General features: G+C 34.5%; 1 protein-coding gene across 1 annotated transcript in view; it reads right to left on the reverse strand.

The window, feature by feature from the left end:
• The window catches only part of LOC149410764 (scavenger receptor class B member 1-like), a 132,431-nt gene that overhangs the window by 25,139 nt on the left and 91,358 nt on the right, over window positions 1-15,934 (reverse strand). The window contains exon 3 of the mRNA XM_089647780.1: window positions 5,726-5,817. Within this exon, the coding sequence (XP_089503906.1) occupies window positions 5,726-5,817 (92 nt within the window). The remainder of the gene's footprint in view (window positions 1-5,725; window positions 5,818-15,934) is intronic.

The following is a 15,934-nucleotide window of genomic DNA, read 5'->3' on the forward strand; positions in this document are numbered from 1 at the left end:
CGAAATGATTTTCGTAATAGTATGTTGCCTTTCATTAAAATATAAAAATTGAATATATTATCCAGTAATCGGCTTGTAGATAATATGCGTAAATATTATCTGTTAGTTAGATACAGGGTTTTCCAATAAGAGGTGTTATTTTGATATTCAATCGTAAAAGATCAATGGTTTTGTTGCTTGTGTGGCACGTAGTGCCGTCTTGTTGAAAGTAAACGTTGTCCAGATCAATACCATCCAATTCCGGCCATAAAAAATCATTAATCATCTCTCGATAGCGCAATCCATTCACCGTAACTGTTGCTCCAGCCTCATTTTCCAAAAAGTAAGGTCCAATGACTCCGCCGGACCATAAACCGCACCAAACAGTTACACGTTGAGGAAAGAGAGGCTTTTCAACAGTAACTTTTGGGTTTTCCGAGCCCCAGTTGCGACAATTTTGTTTGTTGACGAAGCCACCGAGGTGGAAATAGGCCTCATCACTCAAGATGATTCGCATTTGATTCACTCAAGTGAATTTTAATAATTTCAATGCGTTGTTGAAGCGTGTATCGTTCCATTTTTATATGACGTAGTTTTTACTTGTCAAATATCAAAAAATGTCAGCTTCAAAAGTAACATCTACCGAAATAGCGGGCTATCCAAAATAACACCTCTTATTGGAAAACTCTGTATAAAAATATTAATCGAAGTTAATAAGAATTTATTTTATGATCCTCTGTTGATTTGAGTCATATTTATTGTTGACAATAATGATACAGAGTGAGGACGTCTACTTCATAAATATACCACACAAATAACCACTATTATTTACTACTCTTAGTATTCATTACAATGAACAATAAATTTGTACCTTCATTTTGTTTATCACGACCATAAAGTGTGTGGTGTTGTTAGTCACATTTTTTTCATTAAGTTTCATAGTGCAAACTAGATCTAAGGCATTGGATTCTCACTGGAACAGTAAACTAGTTGGAAAAATTGTTAAAAATATGGTTAAAAAGATGGATGAATTTAAGCAAAAAGTTTTTGCCAAAATTGAACTTTAATCTAATATTTGTAATGAACGTATGTCTGAATGTATGAAAGAGACATTAGACTATACGCTTATACGCATCAAAGCGTATTATATAACTCCTGTCACACATAAAAAGATGTTGTGTTATAAGTGTGGGCGTGGCGACGAAATGCACTGTGATCTGCTAGCCAGGCTATATTTGAAAATTATGCGACCGTAGGCAGGAGAGAGGGTCAGAACAATTTACGCGGCGCCGTAATTCCGCGGTTGTCAAAGGTGACAGATCCCATACAAAGAAATGATATTCCGAGGCAGTTCCCCACTTGATCTGACCGCCTCTCCTGATGAAGATTATAGCGTAGTGTGACACCTCAGCATACAATACGTGTAGGCCATGCCCAAAATTATGCGTTATGGTTACAGCGTAATGATTCTAAGACTTAAATAATAAGATTTTATATAAGTTAAAGTTGAGTGTCATCGTAGTTGTCTTTATATTAACTTTGTTTCTTATTGGTTTTATTAATGGTTCAAATTTTGTTACAATGCACTTTCAAAGTACCTATCTGGCCAGGAACACTTTTTTTTTCTTCTTGTCATATTTTGTGTATGTAATGTTTTTTTTTGTTGTTGTTTTTGGAGTGTTATGCCGTGTTGCGCTAACTCCTTATTTAGCCAACGTTTCGGTCAACGTTACAGTGTCCATCACCAGGGAAGATGTGAATTTGATAGTGGTGAAATGTGTGTTTAAATACGTCTGTGCGATACCGTGTTGCCAGCTCACAACTCTACGAGCTGGTTTTACAGTAAAATTTAAAATGATTTTCTGAGTTTAGCTTTGGTGTAATTGAGCTTAGCTCCGTCGTCTCTATTAATATTAATGGGATTTTTGTGAATTTCGATTGCTTCCGTAATCAGGCGAGCTCTGTGAGTTTTGGGTCTTCCCAGGACTTCAGGAACAAATCCGAAGTAATGGCCGGTTTCAATCAAATGCTCGGCGATTGCCGATTTGTCAGGATCGCTGAGTTTACTGCTCGAAAGTGTTCTGAAATCCTTTCTGAAATAGTCCGCTCTATTACACATCTGCCCTGATGATGGACCCTGTAACGTTGTCCAAAACGTTGGCGAAAAAAGGAGTTAGCGCAACACGGCATAACACCCCAAAAAAAATAGCAAAAATACTTTTGGCTGTGAAAATCTTAAATCATATTTGATTACATTGCGTTTGCGTCACTCAAATGCGTAAATTGTTAACCTTGATTTGTATGTGAAAAATTATGCTTTTAAGAAGCAATGACTAGGTAAATAAATAAAATGTATGGTAACACCAGATAATTTTACAGAATACAGATAAAGTTTACACGCGTTAAATCACAAGTCATCAAGTCAATCGATAACCTTATATATCTTATTATTTATTGTTTGCGTAAAGGTTTTGATGTGTTGCAAAGATTGTCATTATGCGTAAACAGTTTGATTTTTATGGAATAACCTAACTTGCAAATGCAGCAGATTCTGATGTATATAATATAAGCTTATAAGTGCATTCGTGTGAGTTGCTACTGAAAATATTCATTTGCAACAACTAAAGCCTGGCCTACTAATAACTAAAGAGATGAATTATTTTAATTCACGGATCTAAAAAGCTCAGAAAGGAAGTATTCCCAAAACGTAAAATTTTTTTTTGATTACTTATCTCATTCCTTAACTAACTAACGAACTAACCATCACGCCGTTTCCCCGCAGGGGTAGGCAGAGAGGACGGACCGCCAAACAACTCGGTCTTGGCACACACTTCTTGCCTCATTCACATTCATACATCGTCTCATACATACTCTTCTATTATTCTGACTCTTGACATGGCCCGACTAGAGTATCTGATTCACTTGATCGTGCCATGTCTTCCTCGGGCGACCCCGACTTCTGCTACCATTCGCATTTGCATCATATATCCACTTCTTTCTTCGCTCATTCGCTCTACATGCCCAAACCATCTAAGCGTCCCTTTCTTAATCTTACTTATTTTACTTGCGGATCTCCACATTCCTCACACGATCAAACATGGTTTACACATACGCCTCAGGGATCTCATTTCAACAGCATTCAATCTACTTTCATTCCTTCTTTGCCAGTTCCATGCCTCACTTCCATACATCAAGGTAGGTACCAGCACTCCATTGTGGACTGCTAAGTTCGCTTCTTTGGACAATTTTTTTGTTAGCTTCAACTGCGTTCAGTCCTCCATTAACGGATTTATCTGCATTTACCCTTCTTTCAATATCTCTGTCAGCCTTCCCATCTCTCTAAAACATACTCCCTAGATACACAAACTCATCCACCTGCTCCAAGTATTCCTCATTCACAACTATATTGCACACTGTTTTCGTACTCTCTCTTCCAAACACCATTACTTTAGACTTGCTTACATTCATTATTAACTCATTCTTCATGCATACTTCGTTCATCCTAGACACGAGAGACTGTAGATCATCATCATATCATATCCATGTATAGATTGAATAACCACGGTGATATTACGCAGCCTTGTCACATCAAATACCACAAAAAAACTCAACACATAACCACGCTACAAGGTTCACAGAAAACTTATTAATCCCAAAAGCAAACAAAACTATATTTCAAAAAGGACCACACTACATGGCCATTAAAGTATATAACAACCTTCCACGTAGCATCAAACAAATAACCGACATACTTAAATTTAAATCATCACTAAAAACATTTCTTTTAAACAAATGTTACTACACCTTAAATGAGTACCTTACATAAATTAAATACCTCTGTTTTTTTTATTTATTAATTGTTGAGTTATGTAATATAATGTGTATTTGTTGGGTTAGCTGGAAGAAATAGGATGTAATCTATAAGCTAAAACCCTTTGAACTCTGTATTTTTGTGCAATAAATGTTTTTTTGAATTTTGAATTTAACCCTATTAATAACACAAAAATATAATTATAATAATTGATTATGAACCACTTATCATTTCAAATGCAAATCATTTCAAAAGTTTGTCACACAAGATGTGTGCCACGCACAGACATAGGAATTAATAGACGAGAAGATAATGGCGAGGGGTAAAATCAACTGTTGAAGAACGAAGGGCGTAAGGCTGACTGTGATTCGTCAATAAATCAATCTGACAGTAAATAGGCATCTCGCATTATAATATCACCATTTACTTCTTAAAAGTAAAATCTGCTTTTGAATGAATAGACATTTTTACATGGGAGCGCAAATTACTCGCCACGTTATGAACAAATTTGCGAAGTCCAAATTCGGCAAAAAAATTCGGTTCTATTTTCAGAGTCGAATATTTCGTTTAAGTATTTAGTTAAGACACTTTTATAAATGTTCATAATTTACTTCCCAGCAACCAACCAGCTTTGTGTTTCGCGTCCAGACGTTTCTCGATGTGATAGTATATGTTTCTAAAACTGATCTATATTATACGATGTGAATATGCTTAAAATAAAGTAAAATAATGCTTATACCTATATGGAATGTAATACGACAATTGGGTTTATTCTCTTTTTCACATCTATTTTTACAAGTTTTCATAGTACAAGTCAACATTTTGCCGTGTTATTTCGTAAAATGAACCGATGATGCCTCGACCATAGTTCGCACAAGAATGATGACGTCACGTTTTCAAATTTCACTTGAGGCCATACGCGAGCACAGCCGGTTCCAATGGAACCGGTATGGGGAGTGGGGATAATACGCTTTTAATCACTTAGGGCAGGTCTACTAATATTCATATGATATTCATATGTCTATGGTGCCACGCAATTTTCTCTCACTCTAGATTTGGCTTCAACGCCATTCATACAAAATTGCACTAATGCTTTTTACAGGACTTTTTAAGTCCACGTTTTAAGTACGTAGGCACTAAACACGTTAGCGAATAATTACGACTTTACATTGTTTCATCACGCGACCGTATACTTATAACTCATGAAAATGAAAGTTCAACACACCTTTAAAAAGTCATGAAAAGTGATGAAACAAATAATAAGTTAAGTAGGTTAGATTCTTTTTCATCACTTTTTATGACTTTATATCACTGTTTAAGGGTGGTTTTAATAGTCATTGTGTAGATTTATCATAGAACCGTTTCAACTACTGTAAATATTTTAAAGAATTTGGTTGTAACATTTTTTTCTTTCTCACAAACTAAGGCGAAGCTTAGTTCCAAATCACTATTTTGATTAATCTTTATAACGAATTGGTGTACATTATGAATACGAAAAAATATATTTTCGATAAATTGAAGGTTTTCCTATCGTTTCGTTTGAGTAGGATACAAATAAAATAAAAAATAACTCATTAAAAAATATAAATGCAAACTACTAAAAAAATATTATTTCAATAGACATGCATGAACGCATAAAGGAAACAACTTTTAAAAAATCAATTATTACAGCTAAGATTATCTGTGACAGTTTCAATTGATTAATTGTTTGCTTTCTTATAAAATTATTTACAAAATAAATAAAAAAAAACAGTTTTGTGCTTGAAATCGAACGTTTCTAGACTCCGTTTGTCAACTATTTTAATGTCTATTACCTACAATAAGGTATACCAAGAATACACACATTTTTGGCTTGTAGCTTCCTCTTAATTTATGTAACTTGGAGCTCCTGTGGTAGGACCATTCTTAAATAATAAAATATATTAAAGAACTTACTGATATAAGAGTGGTGTTAAAGGCATCTGTGAATACGAAAGTAATGGTTCCAATGAGGCTGAGAAGGAAAATCACCACCAGAGAAGTCATCACTGTAAACAAAAACAGAAAAATTTGTTGAAAATTTGTAAAAATACTGGATTGGTGCAAAATTACCTTGAAAATTTAACACAATTATCAAACTCCACATAATAATTTTTCCAATTTACACAACAAAATTTATTCAATAAACCCCAGCGTAAATTTTCGTATTTGATAAATACGATATTTCTCATAATTTTGCCGTCGTGCGTATAAAGGCGTATGTGCATTATCAACAAAACCATTAGGATTATTGAAACATTGTCAATTGACATCGACTTTAATCCCGTTTACATATAAGATAAATAATATTGGACCCAGTACCGTACCTTGTGGGATTCTATATAGATAGCCTATATAGATTGTTTATTTTGACATATTGAGGGCGATTATTTAGGTAGCTTTTTATCCAATTTGCTACATTCTTTTTAATGTTCAGATTATCTAATTTTCCGTAAGTTTTGTGTGGGGTATGCCATTATTTCAAAAAGTCAATGCATAAAATGAAAATATTTATGGAAAATTTCATTTTATTCGGTTAATATTTGGTCACGTACCGATCAAAATAAACTTTAAACTGTTCTCCTGTACAATCCGGATTTTGAAACGACGATAGTTTACTTGAAAGAGGTCGAAATGGTTGTTTTTCGTAAGGTGGAATTTAAACCTAAACTTACAGGAAAGGAACGAAGCAACCACAAATAGCGCAAAACGCCGCTTGCAGTTGCTTCATTCCTTTCCCGTAATTCGTGTCTCAGCTCGCATTTCAGTTCGCAAATGTATACGTTGTCATGATCATTTGTTTTTTTTTATGAAAGACAAACATTCCCAGGTCACAAATAAACTTACAATAATTTAATTCCTTTTTCTAACGTCATTATAATGAGAAAATATTACTTGTGCAAGGCTTAGCTACCAGAGGATTTAATCCGCAAAAGTCTGGGTTGGAACACATCAAAAGCTTTTGACCACTCAGCTTCAGGCAAATTATAACCTGTTAAATAAACCTGTGTATCTAGCACGGTAGATCGATAAAAGTTTTGTCGATAATTTTGTCGGTAACTTATCATAGTCTGAAGCACAACTGCAGATCAGAAATAAATCAACAATGGTTCATAACAGTATTCTTAATTTAACTGTGAACTGTTGTTTGTATGTGCGATTTTCAGTCGTGCTCGGAAACAATGACAACTTATCGACATCATCGATGGTAGGTACATTTAAAATGAGTATTATATAACCAACAAGAATAAATGAAAAATTTTATCAATAGATTAATATATACACTTTCTTAGATTATATTTCACTTTAGCGGTAAGAATCAATCGCAGCATCTAATTCGCCAATTAACCGAGCTCTTCATACTATAAATAATATTTTTCTTAACTCTAACATTGATATTTTTTCAGATTCACTGCCCAAATTCAAACGTGGCATCATGTCAATAATTTAAAGTATTCAATGCGCATACATACAGACACACACACACACCCAAATACTCACACATACATTATACACGTCACACACACACACCTATAAACTACACACGTCACCTGGTAATTAAGGAATAAACACACCACTTAGCAGACATTACAAGGAAACATATCATAGGTACCCAACATGAAATATCTTATTCCTGTATATTGTTTCATCTCTGTAAATCATGTACTGTTTGTTTCTATAATATAAAAAAATATAAAAAAAGAATAGAACGTAATACATTTAATTGTCATTGGTAATTTATTTAATATTTTGCATACAATATTGTCTATGGTTCTACCTCTGTAAATAAGGTACATTTTGGAACCACCAATCCTTCATATTGAGTGAATCTTGTATGAAACTCTCCCATTTCAACTCTTCAGGCCATATTTTGACAGAAAATAAAATATTTGCGCTTTGCAATAAAATCCAAATAAGTGGAATATTTCTGAACGTATCTGAAAACTAAAAACTGCTTTTGAAAGGTGATACAATACGCTTTCAAATTTTAGCATTATAAATAAAAACATATATTTCGGTATATTAAAATTTTGAATGTGAACATAAAAAAAGCCTCATACTATGTTTTTCATAACTAAAATTACAGATAAGAAAAAATATATAAATATACACGCATTTTTTTACACAAATGTATTACAAACGTTATTGTGAATTCGCTTTTTTATCGTTTCATACATAAATAATTAATTAAAAAATTCACGAAGTTACTGTATTTTTCCTTTGGTTTCAAAAGTGTACATTTAAATTCTTCTGTAGTTAACTTCTAGAGTTGAAAATAAAGTATAGTGTTTTTTTTTATCACACCGTTTGGATCATATTTCTCAACGTGACAGTAAGGGAGATACAACTATTTCTATAAAACCATGTGAGTTGTTCCCAAAAGCGAACAAATTATCTTGAAGGGTTAACCCTTAGGATACGACCAACTACAAAAGCAGTTCAGTGAAATCATGACTACCTTCAGGTGCACTGCAATGTGCAGTGTATAGAGCAAGGTTTTAGAAGTTTTTAACGCATTTCAATATTGTCCATGAAAATTCCTAAGTAATCTTCTACGGGTAATCTTGACGCAACCATCTTCCTTTAACATTGTCCTTGCAATTTTTACCATCCTATTCTATCTACAAGTACCCGTCATTATCTGACTATACCCACGTTTGTGTGACATTTTACAACAATAAACGTACTAACATCTATTTGTGTTCAGTGCTGTTATTGATATCAACTCAGGGTAGAAAGCCTGTGCAGTGAATATATTCGGTTCCCTCGGTGTCTTTCGTATCTAATCTGGATGTTATGGAAGCTTGTGCATAAAATAAATCATATCTCCTGTGAGTGAAACCAACCATCAACATCTTTGAAGAATATAAAAGGGGTAAGTCGGATTCCTTCGTTACTCCATGTTCACCATCTCCAACCATAGTTGTGTCAACTTCAAAGTTCACAATTAACTTTCACAGTCCACTCTTGATTCGCCTATTGCGATTACAGAGACTTCTATATTAATTTAATATCACTTCTGAGTGCATTGGTATATTTACGTATTCTATGAATTTCATTCAAGTTATTGCAACATTTGTGTTTATTATTTTTGTTTACGCTACTGATTTTACAATCACAACCGAATAATCGAACCATTTTCCTTAGCGATTATGTAATCAATTAACAACGCAGTTTCCTTATGATGTCAATTATTAAATATTATCGAGGTTATTGGTTATCAGAAAAGGTTTATCTGTAGACGAAAAGATGTTTACTTATTGTTGTAGCGGACGGTTCATTCTTAGAATTACTTTAAAAGGTTAAGAGTTGTTTTGTTTATTAATGATAATAAAAGGAACGATAAATAGGAGGGCTTGTTGAACCAATGGAAGTTAACAATCCCCACATCATTCACTTCATGGTTCCGTGATAAGTCTACATAATGACAATTCAATCCACCTTTAAAAAGTGATGCTAAGTCATTAAAAGCGATGTCACCTCACATCATGTAGATCGAATAGTATTTTAAATCAGTTTTGTAAATACAACCATTAGTTGGTAAAAGTAATAAGACCAAATGATCCGCAGTACTAGTTAGTTAGACACATACAAGGGTATTGTTATAAGCGGTAGCTAGTTAGAAGATTACAAAAGAATCCATAAAATTAAAAAAAACATTTATTGCAGAAAAATACAGAGTACAAAGTGTATAGCTTATAGGTTACATCCTATTTTTTTTCCAGCATACCAACAAATACACATTATATTACATAACCCAACAATTACATGTTAACAAATGTATGTAAATAAAAAAAAATAAAAACACAGGTATTTAATTTATGTAAGGTATTCATTTAAGGTGTAGTGACATTCGTTTAAAATAAATGTTTTTAGTGATGATTTAAATTTAAGTATGCCGGTTATTTGTTTGATGCTACGTGGAAGGTTGTTATATACTTTAATGGCCATGTAGTGTGGTCCTTTTTGAAATATGGTTTTGTTTGCTTTTGGGATTAATAAGTTTTCTGTGAACCTTGTAGCGTGTTTGTGTGTTGAGTTTTTTTGTGGGAACTTTTCTGGAGATGATCGAACTAACAGGCATAACTCCATTATATATATGTCCGTCACTGTCAGAAGTTTGAGATTTTTTTTAAATTGGTCTACATGAATCCCGGTGATCAGAGTTTTTACTAGATTCTTATGCGCCGGTTTAGCATTGGTATAGTAAACCCGGAAGCCCGAAAATTTGTGTTATTATGAGGTGTTACTTGATTTCAATCGTAAAAGATCAATGGTTTCGTTGCTTGTGTGGCACGTAGCGCCGTCTTTTTTAAAGTAAACATTGTCCAGATCAATACCATCCAATTCCGGCGATAAAAAATCATTAATCATCTCTCGATAGCGCAATCCATTCACCGTAACTGTTGTTCCAGCCTCATTTTCGAAAAATTAAGGTCCAATGACTCTGCCGGACCATAAACCGCACCAAACAGTCACTCGTTGAGGATAGAGAGGCTTTTCAACAATAACTCTTGGGTTTTTCGAGCCCCAGATGCGACAATTTTGCTTGTTGACGAAGCCACCGAGGTGGAAATGGGCCTCATGACTCAAGATGATTTGCATTTGATTCACTTAAGTGAATTTTAATCATTTCAATGCGTTGTTGGAGCGTGTATCGTTCCATTTTTATTAATGGCGTAGTTTCTACTTGTCAAATGTAAAAAAATGACAGCTTCAAAAGTAACATCTACCGAAATAGCGGGCTATTCAAAATAACACCTCTTATTGGAAAACCCTGTAGATAGGCGTAAAAATCGCTTGGCAAACGGAGTCTAGAAACGCACAAAAGAAGTTTTTATTACAAATAAAATAATTTGAACAAAGGAAACTGTTACAAATAATCTTAACCAAAATTTTATATTTTTTTTAAGTTGTTCATTACATGCCTTTATAATAAAACAATAGATTTTGTATTTATTTTTTATAAAGTAACTAACAGATTTATTTTATTTCTACCTAAGTTAAACGTCAGGAAAAGCCTCAATTTACACAAAATATATTTTTTGATATTCATTATGTAAATCGATTCGTAGTAAAGATTAATATAAAATAGTGATTCACATTAAGCTTCACTCTTACGGCCGTTTTAACCAAACCTACGTCTTGGTGATCGGTCAAATTTTTTACTGTTCCGACCGTAGACAGCTCTCTCATGGGCCGGTAAGGAATCGACATAAACCAAGATATGTACGTACGACCCTGCGCAGAAATGTAAAGTTCGCTAAAAGAAGGTTACGGTTTGCAGCGCAGTCCATTGTGCACTGCGCACAGGCTAACCAGTACTCAGTATATGTCGATTCTTTACCGGTCCATGAGGGAGCCGCCTTACACCGCGATTTTAATAATATAAGTAAGGTCCTAAGGGTGGTCCTAAAACAGATCCTTGAGGAATAAGAAAGACGATCCAGGGAAAGAATTCGAACATCATTTCGAATCAATTTTAACTTGTGCGAGTGCAATTATACCAATATGCAGTTTGCAGGAACGTTTCCCAGACGATAGCCAACCTCCGATAGGAGAGGGCACCGCAGGGGCGATTCCAGTTCTACTTAAGGATAAGAAAATGTCCTTAAATTTAAAGTTTACGACTTATCATCCCATAGAACTGAGGGGCTGTTCGACTGAAGGATAAGGAATTGTCCTTAAATAGCTTAAAATTAACTTATTTTATGCTGTAATCCGATTAAATTATAATATCAGTTAACGAAAAAGTTGTTAATTTTAAGGTTAAGAACAATTCTGCTGTGAACTGAGAAAACTGGAATCGAGGTTTATAATTTTGAGGATAATTCCTTATCCTAAATCTGAAGAACTTTGAATTTCCCCCTCAGAAGAAGATATTTAAGAAGTTGTCAGAAAAGAGTGATAATTGAAAAGTTCTGAAGGTATAGAAAGTGTAAAATGTCAAGTGTTGACAACCCTGTTTCGCTTCACCGCCTACCCTTCGAGGTTATCAGGCAACCTTTTGTTGAGAAACCGTCTGCAGTAAGTAGATAAGTTCTATGATAAGTGGATCACGCCACTGTCACTGCCTACTAACCACTTGTTGAAGGTTGAGCTTTTCGCTCTGAATGCTGCGAACTTTTGTATTAATATTTAAGCCCCAGCATTCAGAACTAGGGAATTCAATCCCGCAAGAAAATGTCAATCCAGGTGTTTGCGGGACTGAACAATTTTAGTCCCGCTCGATCCAGGTATTTGCGGGATCCAGCAGAGTGGACTTAGATATCTAATCAATCGTATAGTAAAAACCTCGATCTACCAACCTTGTTTTTAGAGTTTTAAATTTATACCTATAATAAAACAAGTTTTTTGGGACATTTTAAATGATTTATTAATAGGTATACCTTTAGTTAGACATAGGTAAAGTTGAAGTCATAAATTGGCAAGGAATAAGGTAAGACATAAATTTACATACCACACCCGCCTCGGAACAGACTTTGTCTAGTGAGGTGGGTGAAAGAAATCTATGTACACAAATGAAAATAAAATAAACGCCCAGATTGCCGGCACTGAAACTGAACTGAAACTGAACTGAAACTTAAATTTAAATAATAACGTTCACGCGATAAACAATATTCTTGTACAATGAGCATTATAAGTTTAATTAAACATTATTTTGGAAATAGCTTCGTAAAAAAGTTACAGTATTAATTGTGTCATCTGATAAACGGCTTCTGATATTGGACACAAGGTAGCCAGCGGCTGAAATAGCTCGTTCAGCTTCCACGCTGGTTGGCACAATAGTCATTAGCGCATTGTAAGTGAATTGAAGGTATGTGCCTTTTAATCCACCGGACTCGAAGTAATTCAGAGTAAGTGAGGGTAAATCTGTAGTTGCTCTCTTTCAGCTTTAAAAGATCTTGAATAACCATCATTTTTAGTGTTTTTTCGTAATTCATAACCATTAATTTGATTGAATTAGACGATGTTGGTAAGTTAAAAAACCCGGCTTTAAAAATATCTCGCAAATCCGACGAGGTACAGAAAACTCGGAATGGTAAACCATCTTTAGACACCATTCGTGATACCCTCTTTTCGACGGTATTGTTTTCGCTTGAAAAATGGTCAGTGATTTTATGCTTCTTTGTCAAAGTTGATGGTTGAGGTTCACAATGAGCCGATGTGGAAGAACTGGACGTCGATGCAGTTGTAGAAGCTTCTCTGTTATCCCGCCAGTCCAGCGGGATCCCGCAAAATTTTCGACCGAGATTAGTCCCGCAAAATGTCTGCGGGATCTCGGTATTTCGGGATCCCGGTATACCGGGATTGCATTCCCTATTCAGAACTTCTGCCGATTTGCAACATATTTCTCTTGAACACTTTAAGTTTTAAGTTTCAAAAAAAATATATGTTATTTCTTAAGATAATTTCTATACATTTGTAAAGTTGATCCGGTAATTATATGAAATTCCCTTGATAGAAAAAAATCGCAAAGTATGCTCCGAAAATAATTTAAAACACTGTTATTTAATATGTTATAGTTATGAAAAAAATCACAGTGTCTTTAAAGGCAACTTAGGCATTTGTCAAAAGATTTTTGCTCTATTATAAACGAGTCGTTTTTTTTTTTATTTTGTATTTTTCCAACTGTATGTCCGGGTTAAATCTTCCACACAGAAAAAACTAAACCCTTCCACACACTTTTCCAAAAATGATCATCTAGTCAATCCACATAATGCAAGTGCATTATATAAGCATAATAAATACAAAATAATACAAAAACAACACGTCAAATCGCCAGAGATCAAATGGTAAAATAATTCACCGACTCCAGATATTTTCATATCAGAGGGTATCAACTCCTAACAGGGCCTATAAATCTTACTGATCCCTCAAAATAAATATTTAAAAAATCTTTCGTTATCCTACATGTATTCAAAATGACCGACTTTTGCATCTTTATATATATATTTTTTGATAGATCAAAAAATTCTTAATTTTCGATTAATTATTTTTGTTTTTTTTATATTAGCGCGCTCCCTCTAACATTCGTATTTACATATCTCTCTCTAAAACCATATTCTTCTTCTTTTTGAACGGCTCTAGTGGAATTTGTTTGATATGACCAAAGATATCTTTGGATATGACCCTATTGAGAAAGAAACACGAATACCTTCTATTGGAGTATTGTTGTTGGCAATAAATCAAGGTAGGCCAAATTGGCATTGACATTTTTTACATTTATTCAATTACTAGAGTTAGCATAATCCATTAAATAATGCTTAAAACAGGTACGGGAAGTGATTATGAAACCAAATACCTATACATTAAATATAATTTATACATGTAAATGAATAAAAAGTCCGCTTCAGTGGAAGTTTGTGGCATTGAAAAGTGACACAAACATTTAACATACCTGAAAAAAAAACAATGCAAACTATTATATAACAACCTGCGTCAGAATTTGATAATTTTAATGTGCAAACATGATCAAGTTACTTTTTTGTGTCAATACCGCACAAGATTCCCAACTGTCTGGATCTAGTGAGATTATAGCATCCCTAATTAGGGTATGTTGTGAGGCTGAAGGTAGAGGGGAGGGGAAGAATATGAGGCAGAGGAAGGTGGAGGAGTACCTGGCTATTCAGATCTGGTCACCAAACATGGCTAAAGCCATTTCAAGCAACGTTTCAATTATGAATAGTGGTCTTACACCAGGGCGATACTGAGAGTATCTTCCACTCTAGAACGTGCCGCAAATATACTATTCATTATTTTTAATGAGTAAATTGTCTTATAAAAAAAATTTACTTGCGCACGCCGGAATTTGAACTCTGGCTTGCCAGTCGAGAGCATTACTCATCCACCTCGGAGGCCGTCTAATTTTCACCATTTTTTTCTCACAGTAACGTCTAGATCTAGATTAACTCAAATATGTATTTTTCGAGTTGAGTTCTATCATGAACTATAGAGTTTTGAGATATTCGCTGTCAAAAAATAAGATAAGGCAAACCACAACACGATTATTTTCAAATTACATATATAAGGCGTCATGAACATATTCCGAGTACAGTTTAACCACACATACAGGGCGCTGTTCGTCCTCCCTTGGCGATGCAGCGCCTCACAGATGTTCGCAGAGGGAAGGGTGCATGTATTTGCTGCATTGATGTGCCACAGAGTAGCGGGGACGAGTCAGCGCTACCGGAGATCGGAAAACACTCTTGTCCAGGCCGTTGCCCAGTAGCAGGGCGTGTCTCTACACCATAGATGGAAAATTTCCCTCAAGCCACCGTAATACAAGTGCTAAATATGTTTTTGTTTATTTTATTTGATTCGATTTTTTTTTTATGTTACTCTCATTATTATTATTATTAATATTATCGTCTTACGCAACATAATCTTCTGTTCAATCGAATCTCGACGTTCCCCGACAAGCAAAACATTGCATTTGGGCAATTCATTCCATCCACTTCCGTGTAAAATTATTTATATTAAGGCGATATAAGACTCTAATAACGGGTCTGTGTTCGACGCTTACATTTTAATGATTTCTGATGAACGTATTACTAAAATGAAATGTTTCTAGAGGGATACCTATGGATGTACGTTATTTATATTTAAGATTAATAAAAAGAGGACCTTACCATTAAAATATTTTATGTAAAACGATTCGAATATTTTATAAAATGTATATAAACCATAAAATTAGCGGTAATCTACAGATTTTCTTTTTCTAGACGATGAATTAGTAACTTTCCGATGTATCCCTCTAAAAAATACTAGAGAATTTAGTAATACGTTCATCAGAAATAATTCAAATAAACCCCACGGTAAGATCGATTTTCTAGGCCTGCTATGGCAAAGTCGACCGTAAGACCGTCCTTACGCCGGGCCGCGTGCCGCATATTGTTTTTAGACGTCTTCATCACTTATGTCGTTAAGATTTCCACTTTATTTTAGAAATTTGATAGGGCAAATTCAACCGCAGGTCTGTCCAATATACCAGAGCCGCGCGTCTCATATATTTTTGTGCACGCCTGCTTCACTTACGCCGTTAAGATTCTGGCTTTTTTAAGGTATTGTCTCGTCATAATTAAACGAATCCTTGAACCTGGCCAGGAATAATCGTAAAATCGT

This window comes from Hesperophylax consimilis, chromosome 27, assembly GCF_061612785.1.
Source record: "Hesperophylax consimilis isolate HC1 chromosome 27, BYU_Hcon_1.0, whole genome shotgun sequence".
Taxonomy (NCBI): Eukaryota; Metazoa; Arthropoda; class Insecta; order Trichoptera; family Limnephilidae; genus Hesperophylax; species Hesperophylax consimilis.